General features: G+C 43.9%; 1 protein-coding gene across 1 annotated transcript in view; it reads left to right on the top strand.

The window, feature by feature from the left end:
- Nucleotides 1-1,634: 1,634 nt before the first annotated feature.
- Nucleotides 1,635-25,350, top strand: part of myo10l3 (myosin X, like 3) — a 53,311-nt gene continuing 29,595 nt past the window's right edge. Inside the window, exons 1-5 of the mRNA XM_062403397.1 lie at nt 1,635-1,902; nt 16,630-16,728; nt 23,452-23,610; nt 24,559-24,746; nt 24,987-25,121. Of these exons, the coding sequence (XP_062259381.1) occupies nt 1,882-1,902; nt 16,630-16,728; nt 23,452-23,610; nt 24,559-24,746; nt 24,987-25,121 (602 nt within the window). The 5' untranslated portion in view covers nt 1,635-1,881. The remainder of the gene's footprint in view (nt 1,903-16,629; nt 16,729-23,451; nt 23,611-24,558; nt 24,747-24,986; nt 25,122-25,350) is intronic.

The following is a 25,350-nucleotide window of genomic DNA, read 5'->3' on the forward strand; positions in this document are numbered from 1 at the left end:
AAGTAAAGCACAGAGGCAAACAACCGCCTTGGGAGCATTATTGACGAAGAAGTAACACACAGCAAACCACAGCAAACTAAACAGTAAAGTTTTGAGGGTACATTCAATTCTATGCATGTATTTAAGCCTTTTCCAAAGGACAAGACCAAATAGGAAACACATTTGTCTTAATTGACATAATTAAAAAAAATCATGGGAAAGGAAAAACCTCACAGTGATGGCTTCATTCATGCCAAAATGTTATTGGTTAAATTTTGGAACATGTCCCATCCTGCCACCAAATTCTGTGGTAATCTGATCAGTTGTTTTTGCGGAATCTTGCTAATATAAAAAAAAGAAACAAATGGACAGGGGTAAAAACACGAACTTCTTGGCTGAGTTAATTTTTTTGGTGTTTTTTTCGAGAGTTTAAATCGTGACATCCAAACAAAGAATGCATAAGAATCTCAGAGCTTTTCAGTATTTGATAAAGGCTAGTCAGGTGTGATACAAGTACAGTTCAAGTACACTGTAACATCCAGGGTCTCATTTACTATACAAACACACACACATCCTGAGACCCACTACTCTGTAAACAACTGTAGACCAAAATAAAGCTGGCCTGCTCGCCCTGATCTGCCTTGTCCTCCTCTGTTTATTTTTCCCTAAGGAGGAAGTCAAAATAAAGATTATCTTCAGTCTGACACACATTCTGTACATAGTCAGATAACTGGGAGGGAATTCACAGTGCTGAACCAGTTGACCTGATATCTTTCAATCCGCAACAATTCCTCCCTTTGTACACTGATTCCTCGCCTGCATATTTCTGTCTACCACGACCTTATTCTTGACCCTGACCTCAATCCCTCATCTGGACCCCGGCTTCGACCCTAACCCATGTCTAACCCTAACCTAAGTCTAAAGGTTACCCTAACTCTTACCCTCGCCTAAATCTAATCCTAACCTTTCCAACCTCTGAGGAGGTCTGAGGAACTTCAACACCCCTGATAGTTCATAATAATTGAAAATGCATCCATACTGCTCTTGTGGTGACATCCAGGTGTCACCACAGGAGCAGTGTGACCTTGACGTTCTAATTTGACCGAGACATTTACGTTTTTATGTTTATGATTTTAGGCTTAATGTCCACCCTAGGGGAGGATATCAGACATTTAGGCTTGTAACATGATGCTGTTTCGAGTCAATGTTTATATTTCTCTTGTTTTTGAAGAATCTGTATTCATTAACTTTAATTGTAGGAGAATCCTCCTGCAGCGCTGGTTACCCTTGAAACTCCAAAAAGTATTCTGTCGACTCAACCTCTTCACTCACCCCTCCATCGGCACAGTCGTGATTAGATAATGTGTGAATTAATTTTTTTTGGTGAACTATCCCTTTAACCAATTGTAATCCTTAACTTGACCATAACGTAAACCAAATCCTAACCCTTGAATTAGGTGAACACGGGGAACGTGCACATCCTCCTGACAGCATCGGCCTCTTTGTAGACATGGTGATGGTGGGGGGGGAGAAAACACAAAGAGGGCGTGTGCTGAGGGGAGGGGTCGGGACCCTGCAGGCTCCTCCCCTCTGCATAATGTGCCGGCTCCATTGGATTCAATGGGCAGACCCAGACAGCGGGGCAGAGACACGGCGCAGCTCCACGGCCGCTTCCCGGGACCGTGAACGCACCGTCCAGGCGAGAAACTCCTCTGAAGCGTCCTCGAGCAGAACCGGGAACCGTGCGGCTGCTGACGGACCGCGGCGGAGCGAACACTACACCGGACAGGAGAAGTTTTTTTACCGGATGGAAGCCAGTCGGCAGCGCGGCTCCTCATCCTCTCCCTCTGTGGTACCCTGAAGTCAGACTACAAAGAGACGAGGGGTCGGAACCTGCTGCCAATGGACACGTTCTTCTCCGAGGTGACTTAGTTCGATTCCTCTCTTGCTAAACAACTGCTTTTGTATTTTGCGGTGCACTTTTTGGCGTCTCGCTGCCGCAGCGGCTCTTTGTTTTGTGTGCACCGTGTTGGGTTGTGTTGTGTTTCTGAGCCTGGCTGCTTTCAGATCAGCTCCCAGATTCAACCTCTGAGAGAAGTTCACTTATCCTAATGCTGGGCAATAAAAAAAGACTAATCATTCCATATAAGTCCAGTATATATCGATTATAATGTTTATAAGTTTAATGAGGAGGTATAACATGTAAATGACACCTCAGATTTGTCAAATGTGTTGATTTTTAAACCACTCAACCTTCACCCATGAGCAAAAATCTGTATTTTAAACATAAAGCAAATAATGATAATCATCGATACCGACTCACATGATAGATCGATCTTTTATTATTTATGTTTATTGCTCCTGGTAGCAGCAAGTTGTATGAATAAATAAATCATAACAGAGAGCAAATCTGACAGAATAGGAAATGTCCCTGATGCATTTCAGTCCTGTTCGGAGGCTTTGTGGCTACAGGGAATATATACCGCTGCTTTTTTATATCTCATCTGCTGGGTTTAAGATCTTAATGATGCTTTTTCTATTTAACTGGTATGACATGATCCTCACAGTGGTGATGGTGTGGTTTCACTGGGCGGCTCCACACAGGATTCAGCTCTAGTGGGAACTTAACTGAAAACCCCTCCTTCATTTCTCCCCACATACGTCCATCATTGACCCGGCGCTCACATAACATCATCTCTGTCATCCTCCGTGCCTCACTTTGATTTTGATTTAATCTTTGGTAGTTTTACTCAGTGCCAGACTCCATCAGAGAGCGTCTGTAAATGCTGAGTGTGTGCCCATGTAGGGTGGATGTGTCATCTGGAAACCAGCCCAGACTCCAGCACACTCACACTCTACTGAGAGGCCGTGCACAGACGTTGCTTTAGGTCTGATTTGTCATCCACCTCTGACTCAGCGGGGGGCATTCAGACAGACAGGGTGTGTGTGTGTTATTGTGTAGTGATGTGCACCTCCTCCTCGAACGTCCCCTCCATTCACCTTCTGTGCATCTGTCATCATCATCCTTGTCTGCCCCTCAGTGATGTGCTGTGACTCAGTGTAGAAATGATAGTGGGAGGTTGCTCCTGAAGCTTCATACTAGTGATAAACTACTGATATACATCGTTAATGAGTTATTATCCAACCTGTAGAGGTTATTGCTCTTCTTAAGTCCATATAGAACAATCGTATCGTATCTAAACTGTAGGTTTCATTATTTTGTAAACCAACAGTACAGCGGAAAGGTTGGGATGAACTGGATTGTGGGTCATTGTCTGATTTTATTAAGAAGTATATTCAGCTCAGCATATATCATTGCTGTAATCGTGTGTGTGTTTGTCGTCCTGGACCAGTCTCCATGAAATTTCTTTGACTTTAACCAGGCTCTGCTTTCTTTCTCTAATGTACTCATGCAGTGTATTTTTTTTTTATCCAGAGATATAACAAACTGTGCTATGCCATGTCTTGACCCAAAGGCTTTATCTATGAAAGTCATTGTTTCTTGGTCATAATTTATTGATTTATAGTGTTTGCACATTGCAGCATTTGACCTCATCCAATATTATAGTCCAGTTGAGATTTTAAGTGTATCCTTGACCTTGGAAACAGAAGCTGACAAAAAAAAAAAACTCACCTTAAAGCCGGAGCTTTTATCCTATCCACTGATCTTCCTCAAAGAGTCTCCAAGATGTTCAGTTCCGGGACTCACAAATAAACAAAATAAATAAAAGTGGAACAGCTGCCATTACATTACAACTAGGACAACATGATCTGCTAAAGGAAGGCTACACACAGAACAGGACTACTTGTTATAGTGTCAGAGAGGTTTTAGGTATTTTCCATTGGATTGCATTATGTTTCGTTCGACGATAAAGTTAAATGCAAAGTGTGTAAACAAACTCTCCCTTTGCAACCTCTGCAGAAATAAGAAATCCATACGGGTGGAACTAAGCTAGGTATTTCTCTACACTATTTAGAGCTGTGTAAAACAACATGTACATGAATGAACTGCCCTGGTTTTAAATGACTAGTGGGTAATGGACTGAAGCCAGTGTTTTGAATGCCACAGTGCGACCAGTGTGGATTTAATTAAGCAGGAATTCTGGAAGTGGAGCAAGACAAGGATTAAACAGCAACCAGTGAAAACAAGTGCAGCAGGATGAATATTGTCGGATTCACTACTGTTGATGTAAGCACAATTAGACCATTGACCATAGTCTGAGAGAAGCAGGATCTCTTTGCAGATCAGATCGTTGAAATGATTGTTGACGTGTTTAGATGGGCTGATGATGAAGACGGGGGCGGGGTAGGGGACGGCGGTAGAGTAAAGAGGCGTGGCAGGTACAAGGTCAGTGATATATCCTGAGGGCCCATCCTGTCCATCAGCGCCGCCTTTCCTTTCAGGCGCTCACACAGATCCATAAAACCCTCACCGCCGCTGCCTTCATCCGCACCCACTCCATCCTCTGAGTGGAAGTCACCCAACAAACACACACACACTCTGAGTGTGTCAGAGAGCCTGACAGGCTGCTGGGTTTGTTCATCATAGACTTTCACATCTCTGAGAATATGAACATTATACATAGTTCCACACAAAGGCTTGTGTGGCTGTGTGTGTTTGTGGCCCAGGTATTACTCTGGTTATGGGGATCTTAATCTGTTTACACATTATGCCAGAATTGTTTACCTTGTGGAGACAAAAAGTAAGTCCCTGTTACATTCATTAATTTTTAAGTAAAGCAAAGGTTTCAGGCTAGGTTAAGGTTGGGTTAGGGGTTAGGGTTAGGCAAGTACTAACTATGGTCAGAGTAAGTCTCCAGCAAAGTATTAATCTAAGTCAATGTTGGACTCATTTTAGGTCTAAAACTGACTTTGGCAGGACCAGTAGACCTCATGGTGACTATTGCCTGCTAATTTCTGAGGTCCTGGCTAAGGGTAGTGGTTTCGTTTAAGTTTAGGGTTAGGCAACAATTGGTTATGGTTAAGGTTTTGGCATACGGATTTGTTTAGGCTGTCCATAAAGAATGGAAGTCAATGCAAAGTCCTGCACAAACCTTTGTGTGAGTGTTTGTTTAAAGTTGATTTATCTCTCTTCCTCCCTTTCATGTCTTTGCAGAGGATGAAAACATTGTGAGGTCACACACACACACACTAACACACACAATCACACATTCATGCACGTATCACCTCCTCTTAGTATTTTGTGTCTTTGTGAAACGTCCTGTTGACGATGCTGAATCCAAGCTATGTGCGTTTCTAAACTTGGTAATCAGGTCCTTTATAGCAGCAGCTGCTACGCACTGTAAAGCCACACGAGGACCTCTCCTCACTCGCTAACTGCTTCCTGGCGTGACACACCAAATACCGTCCTCTCAAAGATACTCTGACAGAGGGAATCCCAAATTCCTCTCCCTGACCCCTGAAATTCCCGGTCATGGCCGCCTGTCATCCATGCATTGTGGAGGGTTGGTGGCCAAGGCTTTAGGTTTCACACCATCACCACTGCCCCCACACTCACACACACACACACACACACACACACACACACACACACATACATAGAATGACACCGTCCTGAAACATCCCTCACAGCTCTCTGGGGTGTTTACGTCTGGCTCTTTGAAGCTGGAGCCGTGGATCGGCACGCTCGGTAAGCATTCTGTAGTGAAGTGGGTAACGTGAGAAAGGCCAGCCCGCTCCTCCTTTAGGCCGGACTATTTTTTCTTGCGGTGGCAGGGTCTATTCTACCCAGTTGTCCCTTCCTCCAGCTGCCACTTTATAGGGCCGAGAATCTGAGATCATCGCCCTTCACCTCCAGCCAATGCGAGCGGCCGAAGGAGCGAGGAAGGAAGTCCGGAAGTGAAGTTAAAGGATGTAGGGAAGGAAGGAAGGAAAGCCAGAAAAAGTGGCTAATGGGTTGAGCATTCCTTTTGAATTGTTTCTGAGCAGCTGTTCTAATAAACTCTGAAGTGGCTGTTGTGTGCGTTATCGCTTAAATTAGGGGATTTTCAACCAGCGCTGTGGTGAATTAACAGACCTGGTTGTTTTTGAACAAACAGAGGCGGGCATTACCAAGGCAGAGGTTTTATGTGTGCGTCAGCAGAACTGCAGCTTGGGTTTAGTCTGGAGGTGGTTTAATCCGTCACAAGAGCTGTGGGACTAATTGCAAACGGCCGTTGTCTGACCACACACCAAATAAGGATAATACCTTCTCATGATGACACATTTTGTCACTGTAAGTGGTGGCGATTTAGGTTTGGAAGCCACCATTCAATACCAAAAAAAGGTTTGAAACTTTCATTTTAACCCAACGACTCTTTTTTTATCCATCCTCTGGCTCAACTTTGCTTTGAAAAGTTTTGGCCAAATGTGTGCGAATTCAGCCTTTTTCACCTTTTTCGCCTTTTTGGCTTGTTTTTGCATGTCCTGTGGCTCAATCAGTAACCTGAACCCTTTCCATCAGCGAGCTGACCGTCACATGGGGAGCTCAGTGCTGTCATAACCTCCCGCTGACACCACGCTGTTGACTTAAGCTTTAACCCGCTACATTACGGAGCACTTCAGATAGAGCCATCAGTGTTTGTAGTGGTTAGAGGAGGGGGACACCCTCATCTCGCCACAGTTTGCGTCAGAGAACTGAATCATCCCGAATGAAGTGACTTCTTTTTTTTCACCAATCATCTTGTGGTATTTTCTGCTGGTTTGGCTTTTTTTGTTTGAGTAATGCTTTTTTTTCCTTTTTAGCATAGAGGTGGATGAAAAGGTTGATTCAACCCTCAGATTTGTCGGGTACATCTATCAGGTGATCAGCTTCATTTAGCACAAAAGTAGAGACTATCATGAAGGTAGCGCTCTCTAGTTAGCACGTTCTCCTCCAATTAATTTGTACCAGGAACAAAATGGTTTAACAGAAGCTGTAAGCTAGACTAGTTATTGTACTAGACAAGAAAAATGTGACCAATTTCTAAATATTGTTTATAATGTATATAGACTGAAACACCGGCTTTTGTCTCCATTGTCAAACGTTATTCATTCCAAGGTCAATGGACTCCGCAGTAAGTCACAGGTATTAGCTCTATGAACGGGGATGTAAACGTAACACCCAACAGGACATGTTATTTTTTTGCACCTCTTCTGACAGATGAGTAACCTCTGTGACTCTTTATAATCTCAACCATAAATCCCGTTAATCTCCGGTCAAGCCCTCAAAGAAATCGTTCAGTTTACCAGTGTTTAAAAAAAACATATTTGGTCAAACCTGGGATGCTCTAGTGATACTACTAAATATGAAGTATTAAGCGTGAAGAGTATAGTATCAATCTTCTCATTGAACTCTCAAATAAGGCACAATCTATAAATTTCACTATTCCTTATAAAACCAGTCAGATTTTTACCCTGCAGTATGTTCATCATTCTCTTAAACGCCCATCCTTCCTGTCCTGTGTGTGTGTGTCTGTGTGTGTGTGTGTGTGTGTGTGTGTGTGTGTGTGTGTGTGTGTATATCCCTATCATCAGGGACTGTCATGGGTGTGTCTTGCACGGAAATATGAATCTCTTCAGGTCACCTGGGTGAATCCCTAACTTGCCATGTCAACAAGACTGTGACCTAAGGGAACATCCCAACAACTCCCTGCTACAGGGAGTTGAAGTGATATGAAGAAATCATTGCACAGTCACCTGGTGAATCTCCTGCTGCGTTTTGTGAAGGCAAACAAAAGTCTAGAAAACCAATTTCTGAAGTTTGTGTCTGCAAAAAAGGCTTAATTTACAGTTTATATCTTGTTCGTTAAATTGAGTTTAAAAAGTCATTTCCAGGGGTTTAAACACGTGGCAACAAAGTGTTTAATTCGCACCATGACAAAATATTCTTAGCAGCATCTCCACATCTGCAGTTAAGCTGTCTCTTTGTAGCCTGAGAGGTTTCTAAATGAAATGTTATAGCTCATGTTGCCGTGTCAGGTGTATTCGGTCCTGTCTCATCTTCACATCTCAGAAAGACTTTCAGCGGTTCATCTGCAGCAGGTACAACGCTGATCTCCAATCCAGATCAATCCTGTCAGATTTGTGTGTTTGTCCGGGACGCTCCGGCCAGAGGAAATTAAAGTTCCCGTTTATCGCTTCTTACCCTCGCACAATAAATGTGTGTCGGCCTTCACCTTGGCTGACCTACCTGACACACGCTGTGAGCCTGTGATGAGTGTGTGTGTGAAGCTCAAATCCCCTCAGTTCAGAGGTCTCGTCTGGCAGCTTAATAACAGCCAACCTGTGATTACTGCTCCCGGCCCAGATGTTGACTTTCCTTTTTTAGCCCCCTGTGATTACTGCGCATGGAGGCGGCCTATTACAAGATGTAGTGCGTGCGTCTCAAACCGAAGCTGTCCTATGAGTGGAAGTCAAACAAAGGGATCTAGTCCCCAGGAAAAATATATTAAAAGACACTGTAATGTTTCAGTGATTGAATTACTGCTGCAGTTGTGATTTCAGGGCTAACACCCGGGTGGAGTTTAAGTATACATCCCACACTGCTTGAGTCTGGACAGTCATGGCCGGAGGAGTCTAACTGGCACCTTAGTTCGTAAAACAAGCAAACGACCCAGCATGGTGCTGTCCACAGTCATAACCTGTTAGTTTTCCCACCCGTTTCCAGTCTGCTTTATTAAACATGGGCGTGTTTGTGTGTGTGTGTGTGTGTGTGGTCGGGCCTGAGGCTTTTTATACCATGATACACTGACATAATGAGACTCACACAAGGAGGAATGAACCTTTACATGGCAGCCTTCCTGTACGTGTAGGCGGCCAAAGCAGCTCCTGTGAGTAATTGGCATTGTGAGACTGGTATGAAAGTTCTGGAAGGCTATTGGTCGCAACATTTTAATCATTCATTGATTTCGTTTTTGATTAAGTTGCCGATTAAATTTTCTCTGAGTGACCACTGCAGTGCAGAATGGGCTTTTTCCTTGGCCTGTGTTAATGGTGGTTGCAACTCGAGAATCAGCTGTCGTTGTCGTGAATTCACACAGTGTCCCAGCCACTGCTGCTACAGGGCGCTGGTGACCTGTTTAATCAAAGTTGACTGAAAATGAACGTATCACATGACCAAATCCCACCAACTTCCTCCCGGACCCTGTCTTCGGCCCTTTACAACACAAAGGCCAAGTGTGAAGCTGATCAGATGAGGATGATTTGATCTATAACATTCCAAAAATCCCAACAGGCTTGGCAGAATTTAAGGGGGGGGGGGGGGTCATTAGACCTTTGCTTGACAGGTCAGTGTTAGGTGTAAGTGAGAGAGAGAGAGCAGGGAAGTCAGGCAGCAAATGGCCGGGTCATAAAGAAACCTGCGGCCCCTGCAGGAGGACTCCAGGCTCCACATGTGATATACCACATGTCAAAAACTATAAACCAAGACAGAAGGGTTCTCTGTGTCCAGCACAATTATTTCGGCACGACATTAAGTTCCAGCAAAGGTCAATGGCAGTGTAACAGAAGCCTGGTTACCTGGTGATGTGTCAAACAGTCTCTGACGGTCCTGACTGAGCAGCATTCCTGAAATATCTCTGGAGTCCCCGCTGTGTGACCCAGTCCTCCGATATTAGAGTCCACAGATGATACAGAGTGGGTTAGATCCCTATGAAGATCACAGGCAGGGGGAGGGGGGGTGGGTGGGGGGGGGAACAGTTGGCTCTGGAAATATTCCACTATCTTGTAGTTTTGCAGAGAAAATCCAATCAAATCTCCCATAATCATGCTCCTCATCCCGTCCTGCAACCTTTTCAGTTGTTAAGTACAGCGTCATGACCCCGAGCACAGGATCATGCTAATACTAATATCAGTGGCACAGTACTGGAATGGAAATGTGTTCAGACGGGATAAGGTTGTAAAGAGGCAGCCACATGCCAAGGAGTGCGAGGTGGAGTGTCAAGTGCTCCTCTTCTTTCCGCCGAGCTCGTGAGGACATAAATTCTCCTCAGTACGCTTATTAACAAGGGGACAGATTAGCGGCATCGGATGACAATGAGGGAGGCTCTTTGTGCCCCCCCCCCCCCGACAGACAGACAACAGAAAATATACTCTACAGAATGATCAGATTGCTTTATAACTGAATGTGTTATGGTCACAATTCATCCGGTGAGTGAGTGGTCGCTGATATGCTCGACATGATAATGTGACTGATTAGCTCCATGTAGTAATTTCTTGTGAGCAGTTGTTCTGTGCTGCACGAGTTAGATCCCTGTTTACCCAGTGGCACGGTTCCATAATAACCTCGTCGTTCACAGACCTCCTGCTTTAACAAAAACAGTTGAACATGAAAATGATGCATGACGACATCACTGTGCAGCTGAGCCACATGTCAGGCTGCCACATGATGCGCCCCCCCCCCCTTCTAAGTCTGTTTATAGCCTCCTCTGCAGGGGGGCTCAGGGAGTTCCTCTGACTCAAGAACAATTGATGAACTCAGCCCTCCACCTCTTTTTTCCCCCTCCCCCAGACTGGGGCCCAGCAGTTCCCTGTGGGGCTCCTCCTCCTACATTAGCTAATTTCTGATCAGCTGCCCCCCCCCCCTCCCCCTCCCCTCTCCCCTCAATCATTAATTCATAAGTCTTCCAGCACAGATGCTAGAGGTTGCCTTTAATCATCTGATTACTCCCGCCCCCTCTGTCACCCACCCTGCCCTTCCCCACCCTCACCCCTCGCTGGATGCGGGCACTGACAGCATCAGCATCAGGCAGACGTTACATCGAGGAAACAAAGAAACAAGCACATTTAAAACGGAGGGTGCAGAGGTGCAATGGTGTTAAATCACTGTTTGTTACTTAGATGTGTTCTTCAGACACTTTATTAATTATTTACTATGTGATGAACCTTATGACCCGGAGACTTGTATGTTAGTGCAGAGCTGTGAGAAGGGATTCTCGGAAAATCTATGCAAGTGAGCAAATGAAACACTTTTCCTTTCCCTCAATAACCACCGCTGAAGAGCCCAGGAGAACAGGAATTAACCCCTGAGTGGCCAAGTGGAGCTGCACAGCAGAAAAGTGTGAAAGTGTAGAATTCTCAATGTCCTGCCAAATACCAATTAAAATGTTGTGCTTATAAGATAAATAATAACTGTCTGTGAAATCATATCCAGTAACTTTTTGCTGAGCTCTGTAGCACGTGAAGCTTTTGCCTGATTGGAAATCTCGTGATGAAAAAGACCCAGAGGGAGCTTTCCCCAGATTCTCCTGTGAGAAGACTTTTTTTAATCTCACCAACTACTTGGCGGATTCCTCCTCAATTCCACTTGCTCAGCGATCAGGAGATTTGCTCACAATCCCAGATTCTGGCTCACGTTCCTTTAGGACAGACAAAGCAAAACGTTTCTCCATTGTCCGGTAAGCTTTGAAATCCTGCTGGCTACAAGCATTCCTGTGACTGTAGCTTGGGAATTCATTTCAACCAACATTTAAAAAAAGCCTTTCTGGAAATAAAACAAAAAACAAACCGCCTTTATTCTTTCTCATAAATATATTTGTAAAGTATGTAAAGTATTTCTAGGTGAAAGGTAATTTTTTTACCTACTACAGACGTATTACTTGGTTGGTTGGTTGGTTGGTTGTTTTATCAGGCAAATTTAGGGGACTGATTTCTATGAGCGTGTCCAACTTGGTGACGCTTGATTAATTTTACTGAGTGCCATTCTAGTCTCCCAGGAAAACCATGACACATGCAGGCCAGCATCAATTTGCTGTGCGACCTTTTTTTAAATGCAGGTCATCCAGCCACGCAATATCCAGGACTGCACATCTGTCCAGGACACAGGGTGGGGGTCACACAGGGTTAGTGACTTCTCCTCATGCCTCTCTATTCATATGATAATTCTGGCCCTTCTTTGTGATTGTGCTGTAAAAAGAGGGATGAACCAGAATAGAGGTTTAGTTTTCTAACATCCTAACAGAGATGAGACAAGTGAAAGCAGCTACAGCTAGAGTTTCAGTGGGATTGCATCAGTGCTTTCTCCTGGTGCATACGTTTATCGTCCTCTACGTCCGGGGCCCAACAGAAGAGACGCTTGTCAGGAATCCAGCTGGACGCACTTGTTCCTCAGCTGGGCCCCGGCCCCGGCCCCGGCCTGCGGTCGGCCCTCACTGCAACACCGCTGAGCAGGCGTCGACTCACTGCGCCCCGAAACCACGATCCAAGAACTTGGCTTATCATAACTAATTGTTCAGCTGTGTCCACGTCCGGCTGAGTTAATTAGCTTCTCTTTTGTTTCGGCCGATGCGATCACCTGATACCGACTGCAGCAGACAGCCGAGAAAGAGCCCTGGCACCTCGTCCTGTGTTTTACACTGAAATATTTAACACTCACTCATTAGCAAATCTCTGAGCTGGATGTCATCGAACAAGCTGCAGAAACCCAAGCCTCCGACTCTGGGATCGCATCATTCGGCCCCTGTGTGGTTCCTGTGTCAGAACAGCACGATGGGACGCCGCCGTGCAGCCTGGTCTTTGGTGGATCAGGTCACCATTGTCAGTCAGTTCTGCCTCAGCATCACGGCACATGCCCGGTGACATGCAGCGTTGAGAATTGGAAAGTAGCCTGAGCTGGAAACGTCACAGCAACTGTGCTTTTTTAAAAACTCAAACATCTGGACAGAAGAGGCATGGGATTTAACTGACCACTAAATGTTTTTAAATGAGTCGTACACAGACTGTTTCCCTGAGTTGTGCTACAGCAGGTGAATCCAGTCCGGGGGGCTAAACATAAGCCGATACCCATGTTCCTCTGCGTCCCGGCTGGCCTTGTTTTGAATATTTCTGCCTGGTTAACGTCTGAGCTCTGAGTCAGAGGTGGCTGCTTTTGTCCCGACACTGTGACAGAGCTCCTGGAGATGGAGGGGACAAGGGGGAGGAGTTTTAGTGTGACCATCTGTTGCTGAGACAATGCATCCCGACTTCTGTGCCCTCTGGCTTCAGAGTCTTTGGACGCACGCACGCACACACACACACACACACACAAACACACACACACACACACACACACACACACACACACACACACACATACGCTCAACAACACAAACAAATGGACAATCACATCTGGTGTTGGCTCAAGTCACTGGAGAACCCGATAAATTAAATTCTATTGCCAGATATTATCCTGTTGTCCAAACACAGGATTGTGTTTGGATTTTCATCTGCGTTTGTCTGATTGTTTGTTATTTAGCAGGATTTTGCACTCAACAGATTTTCATGACATTTTTGTGTCAAGTCCCCATGAAGAACCTGAGACATTTGGTTCAGATCCGGATCAGGGAGCATAAAGAAATGTTTATTCTTCACCTTCTTAAACATAGCATGATTAAGCATTTTTTCTTTCATGGATTGTGTCCAAATATAATTTAAAATTCTGGGCTGAAAAAATTACTGGATATATTTGCACAGTATCAGTCTAATGGGGATGTGGCTGATTTTAACCATAGTGGCTGGTGTGAGCATGTCTCTGCCTGACGCTGGTGCAGCAAGCTGAGCGAGCATATGGGCGAGTTAGCTTCTTGAGCTTTTGTTTTTACATAATAATGAACTAATTTGATGAACCCATCATGATGTGAATTATTGTGTCGCTTGATTCTTGTTTCATAACGTGTTCTGTCTGGAGAGTTTTATCTGTCTTTATCTTTTCGGAAAAACCCAGATTTAAAACTCTGACTCAACTGAACCATCCACAAGAGTTCTTGGGAATCTTTTCCTGTAATAGTTTGCATCAGTGAAAAGTCTAAAATGAAGCAATCATGGGATGTGATGTAAAAAGCCCTCCCTCTGTTTGCATGTCATTGCTTGCCTGCTGTTTTTTTCTGTTTAAAAAATCCTATAATCAACCTGACTCCCTGCACGTGTCTGCACTTTGTCAGCTCCACTCTCATGGTGGCACAAAAAATCCTTTACAAGATGAAGAGAAGCAGCCACAATCTGCTGAATCGGAGCCCCTGTGATTTCCAGTTACATAACAGCCAACTGATCTTCTTACAATCTATACAGTAAGCACCATTAATCTCCTCCCTGGACTTCAGTGAACTCATGTGAGGCAGCTTTTCCTTGAATCGAGCCGTGGCATGCCAAACTGGTACCAGGCAGACACAGTAGCTCACTGGTGTGGAAGTCGCCACTGGTCTCTTATTAAGTGGAAACAGTGTTAATGCGTATTACTGTAATACCTGTGTTGTGTTTTTGTCCTGGTGTTTTGTGTTTGTCTGCCTCTTTAATTCCAGACAATGGGAGGCGGGACATTATCAGGTGCCTGCACCCTTCCTCTCTCCCCTCTCTCGTTCTGCTGCCTCCCTCCGGCCCCATCCTCCTCCTAATTTACACGACCCCCTTCATCCCACTCACCGCTCTCCCCTGTGATTTGACTGAGCCACATTTAGCCGTCCTCCATTAGCCGAGTGAGAGGGAAAAAAGATTGAAGTAGGTTTTCAGACTGGCAGCTTTGGGCCGAGTGACTCTTTGTCCGAGGAGGAAGCCTGAATCACAAAATAAAGAAAAGACGAGTGACCAGTCAGACCTCTGAGCGAGTTCCCTAAAAGGATTCAGAATAATTGTTCACGCTGGACTATTCCCTGTTTGTCTCTGTGACTCAGCAGAGTGGATTTCTCCAAAAACATCTTGTGCATTTAACAAAAACATCTTGATCTTTGTTCTAGTAAACACATTTGTGCAACAGAATGGGTGTGTGTGTGTGTGTGTGTGTGTGTGTGTGTGTGTGTGTGTGTGTGTTTGTGCGGGCACGCAGCAGTCTGTTGTTAATAGTTAATGAGGATTGATGTCTGCAAGTGGTGACCTTGTATAAGGTTTCCTAGTGGAATCCATGCATATTGATTTCTACAGTTTTATGCTCTGTTGGACGCACAATTCCCTTTCTGCTCTGAGTCTTCTTCGGCCACAGCCCTGGTGGCACTTCTGATGATGAATGGAGTGTCGCTGGCCACTTTCAGGCCAAATGTCTTTACACAGCACATTGCACTGATCTGTCACTCATACTCCTAAGGATCATCTATGCTGCCTTTACGTACAAAAAGAGATCCGGCCATTTCAAAAGATGTAAACATCCCTGCCCACATTTGTTGATAGATGCTCCAGGCTGGCATGATTGAGGGCAGTGCAGAGTCGAGAGATCAGCAGCAAACATGGCGATGGTGGAGGATCTCTTGAGAAAGAGGCAAAGGTGATTGGTTGTCTCATTGACAGGGTGAAGTAGCAGTTCCTTTCCAACTATTTAAGTCTTTCCTCAAAAAATGCTACTTCTTATGGATTTGTTAGCTTTTAGACAAGTGTCAAAATATGGACGAAATTAACGTAGAGTACTGCTCCGTCTGTTTCCATGATTGTATCAAACGTTGAGCATAAATGAGCCTTAACTCTGAAAAACAAAATATTATTCCTTTGCGAAACTATTTATAGATGATATCATGGACTGCGGAAATACAAACAGGCTTTTCAAAGGAAAACAGGCTTCATTCACTCTCGTTACCCCTTGTAAAACAGCAGACTGTCGTTTTCACACCTCATTTGTTTTCTACAGGGAAAATATAATGTGTTAATTAAGAGGTTGAGAGGATTTGGCAGCCAATGTTTGTAACCTGTGATGTAGCTAAGCTAACCAGCTGCCGGATTTGACCGTAACTATTTCTCAGCAAGAAAATCAAATAAGTTTATTATGCTTTAAAGGCCATATATTCATCATGAGATGTTTTGATTAACTAATATTGTTAAATAAAGGTCACATTTCTTGTGTTTGAACCTGGTAGATGTGGACCAAGTCTTCCTAAAGAATTCAGAACTCGGCATCCGTTTGTGCGCATCTGTAAATGTTTCTTCCATCACTATAAGGAAGTGACAGTCCGCCTGAGCAATCAGCCTCAGATTCCTGTTATTGCTACTGGTTGCTGAGCTGCTAACAAACATGTCTGGGAAGGTCGGTGACTTCACATGGATACACAAACACAGGAGACCAGGCATGCCCGCACTGATGAGCTGATGTTGGGATGAATGGCGAGAAGTGTGCTGTGGTTTGCCTGATAGAAACACAGAGAAGAAGAAAGTGTGATGGGCAGAGAAACATATGTACGGATTGATTTGCTAAATTGAAAAACCCTCGGTTTGAGGCCCAAGCTCTTCTGTTTTATGGAGAGAATTAGCCCCAAAGCCGAGGACTGGAAGACTTTTCTGACAGTTTTACTGAGTGTGTATGACTCTGAGTGGTGGTTCCAGCCTCGGACACACCCTCAGAGTGCAGGCCTGGCTGAAAGAAAAGAGTCAGTGACAGTTTAATAAGAGGATAAGTGTGCCAGTCTGCTGTGGTGAGGGAGTAGCTATGTGGCAAAGAGCGGTGAGCAACGCTCAGGGAAAGAGAAAATGGAAAAAGACTGACTCCTGCTTTCCTCCTTTGAATCTTTGCTGTGTCTAAATACGACTAAATGTGTCCTTAATGTTTCTCTGGTTTCCCCGTTGACCTCTTTGGTTTTCAGTAATGATTTAAATATGCGTCAATAGCATCGGCTAAGTTCCTAAATTCCTGTTTGTGTCCAGCCCTTTCCTATGAAGCCAATGACTCTAACACATGTCCGGTGTCCAGATGCTAATGATGTTGCGCTGGTCTTTGTGTTGCAGGGGGCCCATGTGTGGCTGAGACACAAAGAGCAGCTCCTCCCCTCCACCGTCAGCTCTTGTGATGATTCGTCTCTGGTCCTCACGACCGACTATGGGAAGGTAAGAACACGTCTCGCCCCCCCAGAACCATTAATGCTGCCAATGATTCATTTTAAACAGCCCCAAAGCTACATCTGTGTGCTGAGTCTGCACCACAAAGCATTTTTTGTTACTCTAAGGATTCACATGCACCATGTTTGTAAGTCTACCCTAAGGCCGAGGAAATACATTGTGAACCCATGCAGAAATCATATGTTTGTGACTGATACAGCCTACAGTGAGGTCCCCGCCTGGATTTCTGTGTACATTTACAGGGTTGTAATATAATGCGAGATGGGAGTTGTCTGGTGTTTATGTGCATGTGAATTGTTTGCTCACACGTGGTTCGTCTCAGGACTCGGTTGTTAGATCAACACCTCTTTTAATAAACCTAAGAATGACAGGAATGGGCTACTGGTGACGAGTCACTCAAGTCGTCGGCCCGGGCTTATCTGTTTGGCAGGGCATGGTGGTCTTTGTGTCTGGAGGAAATCCTGTCAGAGAGAGAGAGAGAGAGAGAGAGAGAGAGAGAGAGGCCAAGAGAGGTGGCTATAGACGTACAAATTGGCTTCTAATACAACGTCTGGTGTTTGAGAGAGTCGATCCTGAAAAATGTTGCTTCTAGCACCACCCTTGTTTAATGAAATGCTTTTATACCAAACAGACGTCATGAGCGTTGTTCATGATTGGCTCTTTGCTCCTCACCTACAGGTCTTTGATATGATCAGGGTCTGGGGAACAGGGGCGTTGCCACGAGGATGTTTGATTATGTTAGTCCACAGGAATAACCATTTTGTGTGAACCCCTTAAGGTCTCAGGTCAGCTGTGTACAGGAGACTGCAATGACACCATGGTCCGACACACCAGCGGTCGTTCCTGTGTTGAATAATATTATATAGATGCAACAAGTTGGGTTCGTCATTGTTGACATTTCTACATTTTGTTTTATTGTCGTCTTGCTTGAACTACTGGCTGATGTTTCTGTGATCGGTGGTGGGGATGCTTGCTGTGTGAGAAGTCAGCCATGTGTTGTCAGGAGAGCAGGGGGTAACTCTGACCAATGAAAAAGAGAGGATTGACTGCACCAGGTCAGAGGTTTAGAGAGAAGTCAGACCCCCCCACTTCTGATTTATTGTCTGAATACAACTGAATACCAGAACATTAGAAACATAACACTGGGCTTTAGTGACGTCATGTTCCTCATGAGCTGAGCCTCAGTGTTGCAGCTGATCTGAAGCTGCAGCGTGTTCATCTGATCTTCACATGTGTGAGCTCATTTTGTGTTCATCTGATCTTCACATGTGAGCTCAGTGTGTGTTAGTCATTGGGACACATGCATGAGTGTTTCCTTTCAGTCTTACTCCTAATAAGACTCTTCAACCAGAATGACAGGAATGTGAGTCTGAGAATCAGAGCATCTCCACGTTCAGGGTCCCTGGTTGACCCTGACCTGATCCCTGCTCCTGGAATACAAACTGTATCTGCTGAGGTTTTATTTGCATTTCACAGATAAACATCATAATCTTTTACTTAATCCAGCTCCTTTGGCAACATCACAGTATTATGCATATGAGATTTGGTCTTTGTCTGCGTCCTGGTATTCTTTCATCCTCTCAACATTTCCCCTCAGGGAGTTGGATGCACTATTCTCTATTGATTCAGTTGTTGCACTAAGGTGCTTCTCCCTGCTCGAGTGCTCAGCTTGCAGAGTGTCTTCAACCACAGTGCCTCATCTTTAACAGGCCGACCTGTTGGCTGTCACATTAATTACTGTCTCATCCCTGCAAACCACAGTCACAGGGCCTGAAGATGCAGCAGACGCACACTGAAGCTAAGAGCTGAATATCCCTCTGCCTGTGTGTGTGTGTGTTGTTATCTCTTTAGGACATTTTCTAGTATAAACACTGATCTTGTCAGGACCAGATGACCTCATGGAGACAAAAATCAACCTGGTCCAAATGAGGTTAAATGTCCTTTCTGATCTCCTAGTTAGGTTAGGGGTCCGATGTGAATGATTGTTTGGTTAAGGTTAGAGATTAGGTTAAGGGATAAGCTTTTGGTTAGGCTGTCCACAATGAATGGAAGTCAATGCAGAGTCCTGAGAAGGATAGTTACCCAAACCCGTGTGTGTGAGTGTGTCGGTGGCCAGATGGCACCAGCTGGATTAACAGTGTGTGAGTTAGACCCAGACGGGTGCACATGTAAAGAAAAGCAGGAAGACGCTCTGTCACCTGAACTAAATGGCTGCTACTGCTTCCCGTGTTAGTCGACCCGACCTAAACACTATGTTTGTGCCTGTTTATGAGCTAAATACTCATACAGTGCATATTGCTCATGGAGCTCATACATCAGCTTTGTGTTCTTCTCTTAACAAGTTGCCTGAGTTAAAAATCGAATGAGGCCTCTCTCCTACCACGTCGTCCACGGCCTGTAGCCGTACAGTCTCTGTGGTTTAAAATAGATCTTTGATGGCCGCTCAGTGTTTTCTGGGTTATTAGTCAAAGGAGCCATTATGTGGGCCTTAATGTGACTAATGTGCATTCATGAGCATGGGTCGCGCAAGAAACGCGCTCACACAAACATTATTGTGAGCATCTGTGTCTGAGTGTGTGGTAAAAAACAGTTTTGGGTTTGGGTTTACTCCATCCCCCAAACAGGCAATTACACTGGGATTTTTGTCAGTTCGTTTCTCGGTTGTATATGGGAAACTCTCTATTTTTCATTATTTATTTGTTCACAGTTTTCAGCACTGATAATCCTAACCCCCCACCCTGCACCACCTCCATGTCCCGGGGGTCTGGGTGGGATCTGCCCTCAGCAGATGGATTCACTGTAAGACAGAGAGTCACTCAAGTAAAAAAAACTCAAAAGAAAGAGGAGCGGGAGGCACGAACAGACTTTGTTTGTGTCCACAAGCCGGTGTGTTTTTCAGTTCTTTTATCTACACATGTGTTATTTCTAAAGGCCTGAACACTGTACATGTGTCAGTATAACATGAGTCCACTGACACACGGAGCCTGACCCCGCCCACATGTGAATATTCAGCAGAGCAGGTTGAACAAAGCAGCAGCAGGGTGTGGTTTCACTGAGGGCAAAACAAAAGAAAAGAGCATCATTACAGAGACTGTTCCACTGTGTAGGCCGTAGGTCATTTTGGTGAGACTTTGTATTTTCTGTCTAAATTATTTAACTGAAAAGAACAGTATTTATTAACTAAGCTTGATTCACTTAATAGTACGAATGCAATTAGAAGATTAATGGAGCAGTTGATCAGAAGTAAAATTCTCATCAATCAAATCTCATGTTTTGTCCAACCAACAGTCCAACACTTAAACATATATCACATCTGTTTGATTTTTGCTGGAAAAATACAACAGTTGATGATACTTGAAATATTTTATTACATTGGATATTTATATTTTCTATTTAGGCATTCATATTTCTCCTGGTATGAAATATTGTACATCTAATGTATAATAATTTGCTTCTATTATGCATTCAAAGTAGATATTATATGTATTTCCATAGACTATCTTGTACACACACCCTCTATTTGCTGTTTAAAGTATACATTTGTTGGAGTAGCTTGGACTGTAGTTTGTTTTTTGTAAGTCATTTTATATTTGAAATTGTAAACAACCCTTTGTGTATCCTGTTGTCCTGTTCGTTGTCCAGCCTCGTGGCCGGTGGTGTTACTTGCGTCACCACCAGGCTCCATTTGGAAAGGATTGATTTGTGCAGCGAAAATATTCATTAATCAATCCTGACTCGCATGTTGTTGTAAGTGGCGTGAAATTCTCTCCAGCTGTCATTAGATTATACTCACATCATTAACACTGAGTAAGCTGCGTCTGATGTGCACCAACGGAAATCGTGACCAGAAAGGAAATAATGAGATTATTAATCATTTCAATTCAAACCATTTTGTGGCCCAAATAATTTAGATTTAGTTACAGAATTTGAATTTTGAACATATAGATTCAACTGTGATTCATTTATTCTTTATTTATCTCTGGGTTAGATAAGTCTTTGCACATTTTAATGTTTGAGTGTTTTTAGATGGGCTCAACAGCTCTCAGTGAAGTTAATCCAGTCGGTCCAAGAGTTGTAATGGACACTAACAGAACATTATTAGACCTCACAGAGATTGAAGTGGAAACGATAAGAAGTATAAGTCTGCGTCTCGAATCTGATATACTCTTGTGTTCCATCTTAGATTCCTTTTAGCTGCGTGTACGGGAAGCTGTTTAAATTATTTGGAAACAAATTTATGACACGTTGAAAATTGATGAGAACTGCTTCGACCATGGGGCCGGAGCTCGATGACTTATCTCAAAAGAGTCAAACCAAACAATCAAAGACCACAGCGGGGCCAAACAGAGGAATGTGAAACCTCTTTTGATGATGGAACCTCCAGCTCAGTTTTCTCCCGAGCTTCTCTGATGTTTTAGGCATGACAAAGACCCTGAGGCTGTAAAATCCGAACTGTAAGGAGAAGATGAAAAACAAGGGTGGCACAATATGACGCAGTGGCAGACAAACAGTGTCTGATAGCACCACCAAAAGTAAGAAGGGAAAATTCTCCTTTGAGATAAATGTAATACTTGAGGATTCGTGATGGTACTTTCCAAGCTCGCGGCTCATTTAATCCATATTTGTTTTCCTCCTGTGAAACCCGAGGTGAGAGTCAGAATGTAATCTTGTCCTGTGGCCTCTCCTGTATTATCTAAGCTTTCAGCTGCTTGGGTGGAACTTTGAACTTGTGCTTGTAGAATGTGAGGAATGCAAACACTCGAAGGAGACGTATCCCAGATTTCTGCCGTTTATTTGAATACGCTTCGGACACATTGTCTCCATCAGTGTCTGCAGAAAGTAAACTCAGATTCGAGAGCAGGCAGTTAAACTTGTAATAAATGTCCCATATGTACTAGGGTGAGTGTTTATCTCTATCAAGGCCCAACAGTCCCCTAATGGAAATGCGTTTAAATTCACTACATACAGATTTTTATTCGAATCTGCACCAAATTTCACAAATTCATAAATATCAGTCAATTCAAAGGTCAAGATAGACGAGTAATAAAAAAAAATGTAAAAAAAAACGCCCCATCTCTTAATGCTAAAGAAAGTGAAAAGGATCCAGATCAACACAAATATTTAATGAATTCTTTCTTGGGTGATGTCCCACTCCTGCACAAAAATACATGGAAATCGGTCAAGTAGTTTTTGTGAGACCCTGCAAACAATCAAAACCTGGCGGAAGTAAAAAAAATGAAGTAGAGTAAATGATCCAGTATAAATCCACTGCCATGATGTGGCCAGCTGCTCACAATGACATCAATCCCATTAAGTGACTGACGTAACTGAGTGTAAAACGATAATTCTGATTAAGGATGTAAAACAAGTGAAAATCCTGTTTGATTTATTAGCCGGTTCGGCCCTGCCTGGTGAATCCAGGCCAATTTGCCAGAGAGGAGAGCTGGTGGGTGGGGTTAGAGACAAATGCTTGCGGACATCTGGCTGTAAATCTGTACGCTTCTGCTCGATGGATGACATCAGTGCACGTGCTGCTTTTCTCCCCGAAGAACCTTTCACAAACCTTAATACCATGAAACTCTGAGTGAACCCACTGGTGACGACATTGATATCATGCTTTGGCCTCAGCACACGCCCATTTTCTGTCAACCGCACAGAGCTGAAGTGGCCCTTTATGATTTGACAGATTTCACAGATTCATTTAAATTCTGTTTCATTTATGTGTATCGCACCAAATCACAACATACATGACCTCCAGGCACAGAGCCAAGACCTAAGAGTTCCCACGATGAGCAACCATGTGACTGTATTCATCTGTTGATTGGATTTATCTTATCAAATAGTCGGGGGTGTACTTTGTTTCGAGGGTAGTAGGGTGGCTGCGGCGGAGGGGTAGAGCGGTTGTCCCCAAAACAGAAGGTTGGTGTTTCCATCCCAGTCAGGGGGCCCGAGGCTCTGGAAGGACCTTCCTTATTCCTGTTTAATTTTAAAACTGAGGATTTTATGAATTTTATTAAGTCTGTTTCCTTTTGGCTGCCATTGTAAAGGACTTTGTAATGTGGATCTTGAAAAGTGCTTTATTAGATACAGTTTTTATAATTCTTGTCTCAGTATAAACACATTATTTATTATTATTATTATTATGAAAAACCATCATACACTCTGCAACCAGCTCCCATAGAGCTCCTGCAGCCCCTCTGTGCTGACTCAGCACATCTCCGCCTCCCAGTGGAATTCACCAGAACATCCAGCAGTAATGTATAAGGACCCCCCCCCCCCCGTTTCCATCAGTATTGATCTAAACATTGCTTCCCAGCAAGTGACCAACACAGTCGTAGAAAGTCTGTTCTCTTATCTCATGCCTGGTCCATTAGAGTTGTGATAGCCACAGTCTGTTGTTGTCTGTTGTTTTTATGAGACGCTACATTCTTTGTCTTCTCTATTGCTCCCATTTCAAATCATCCATTTACAAACAGGCCTTCATAGTCAAGAGAAGGGCGTCCTCACATTTACTTTACCGCTGCATGTAATTGGATAGATTTGACGTGGAGAGAGTAAGAAGCTTATCAGACGGGGACGTTCTACCTGACGACAGACACACATCAGGGATTCAGTCTGTTGCTTTGACTGGAATGATTCGTCCATCTTCTCCTGAATCTGTCTGTCATCCATGCTTTCATGTTTCATGAGTGTGTGTCTGTGTTGCTGCAGGTGATCTACCTACAGATGGCGGAGCTGAACAGGGAGACGGTGTTCGCCATGCACCCCAGCAGCGTCCACGGGGTGGAGGACATGTCCACACTGGCAGAGCTGCACGAAGCCGCCATCATGCACAACCTGTTCCTGCGCTACCAGAATGACAACATCTATGTAAGGCCCCGCGCCGTCTCAATCTGCGAGTTTACCCTGCACCACCATGATGGACCTGACGTCTGTGGGTCTGCTGTGATGTTCACGGGTGTATTTGTTCTTATATCTGAAAAACGGAATGTGCAGCACAGTTTCACTGAGATTACAAAGTATACCACATCTCTCAAACATCAAAAACACAACTTAAGTGTTTCAGGAAAGTGCATTGAAGCAGTAAGATAAGAAGCATGACCACTGCTCACCACTGCATGTACATTAAAAAAATGTGTTTATATTTTTTGAACATTCTCAGAGCACATTCTGTCACATTCTCTCACTGACTCGAACAGAAACAGCACAGATAACTGCTGGATTATGAACTGATTCTGAGCTGCGCTTTTCCCCAAAGGACACAAAATCTCTGAGATGTTTGTTTGTCCCGGTCTCATACCTGAGATTATTTTCATGATAGAAGTCCACTGAGGTTCCTCTGAAACTCTACCCAGGCTTTATTAAAATAATCATTTCCCTCAGACACATGGCAACTATGTTTTTGAAAATCCTATCTCCTATAATCTCATCCCAGATGTTTCACCCGGTCTGTTTAGGCAGCATCGCAGGACGCTATGATGACCCACAAACACTTTTAGTGAGGCACGTTAACTGGGCCAGAGGAACGGATCCGTAAATACTACATCGCTCTGTGCAAACTAGGCCATATGCAGTAGTTAAAGAGTATTACTGAGTATAGGCGCACACAGGAAACTGGGGGAATCGGCTGAAATTATATCAACTAATTATAGTGCAGCGCTCATATTTAAGTTTGAGTTGTGTGCATTGCTTGGGTGCAGGATGTAAGAGTTTCAAATAAAAAGTATAAAACAGATTCAAATATTATTTCTTTATCTTTCATGTCTTCTCTTTGTAATCTTCCTCCCCTCCCTCTATCTATGTTTCCTTTTCCTTTAGACCAACATAGGTTCCATCCTGGCGGCGGTGAATCCCTACAAGCAGATAGCAGGACTGTACGACGGCACCGCAGTGGACTTGTACAGCAAACACCAGATGGGGGAGCTGCCTCCTCACATCTTCGCTGTGGCCAATGAGTGTTACCGCTGCCTGTGGAAGAGACACGACAGCCAGTGTGTTCTCATCAGGTGAGGACTGGTGGGGGAATGAGAAGCTGCACAACACGGGTCACGTTATGACTCCTAGATAGAGGCTGAATTCTGAGTCTGAGGTTTTTGTTAGATTTAGAAACTTTTAAAAATTTGCTCTGTTTTTCAGATGTAGCACTTTCACAATTCGTTGTACTGCTTTCCCTTGTAAAATGACATGAAATACTTTCTTTATCTATTTCTATCCTCTCTATCTGTCTCTGTCCATTGTGTCTTCAGTGGTGAGAGTGGTGCGGGGAAGACGGAGAGCACCAAGCTGCTGCTGAAGTTTCTGTCAATGATGAGTAAGAACTCAGCAGGAACTCCCGTGTCAGAGAGAACCACCAGGGTGGAGCAGGCCCTCATTCAGAGCAGGTACAGTTTGACCCTTGACCTCTGACCCCTCGTCTGCTTGAGTTTCAATAGCCTTCATGAAGAATCTTGTGCCCTTTACATTTGAAAAGTTAAAGCATCATAAACATGTTTTTCCTTTTTATTATTTGATATTATAAACCACAGTATTGAATGGGTTAAATAGAAAAAGTGCATATTTGGTTTGTGTCTCTTATTTCAGAACTGAATTTTAGTCGTATATCCAAAATAT

This window comes from Platichthys flesus, chromosome 13 (genome assembly GCF_949316205.1).
Source record: "Platichthys flesus chromosome 13, fPlaFle2.1, whole genome shotgun sequence".
NCBI lineage: Eukaryota > Metazoa > Chordata > Actinopteri > Pleuronectiformes > Pleuronectidae > Platichthys > Platichthys flesus.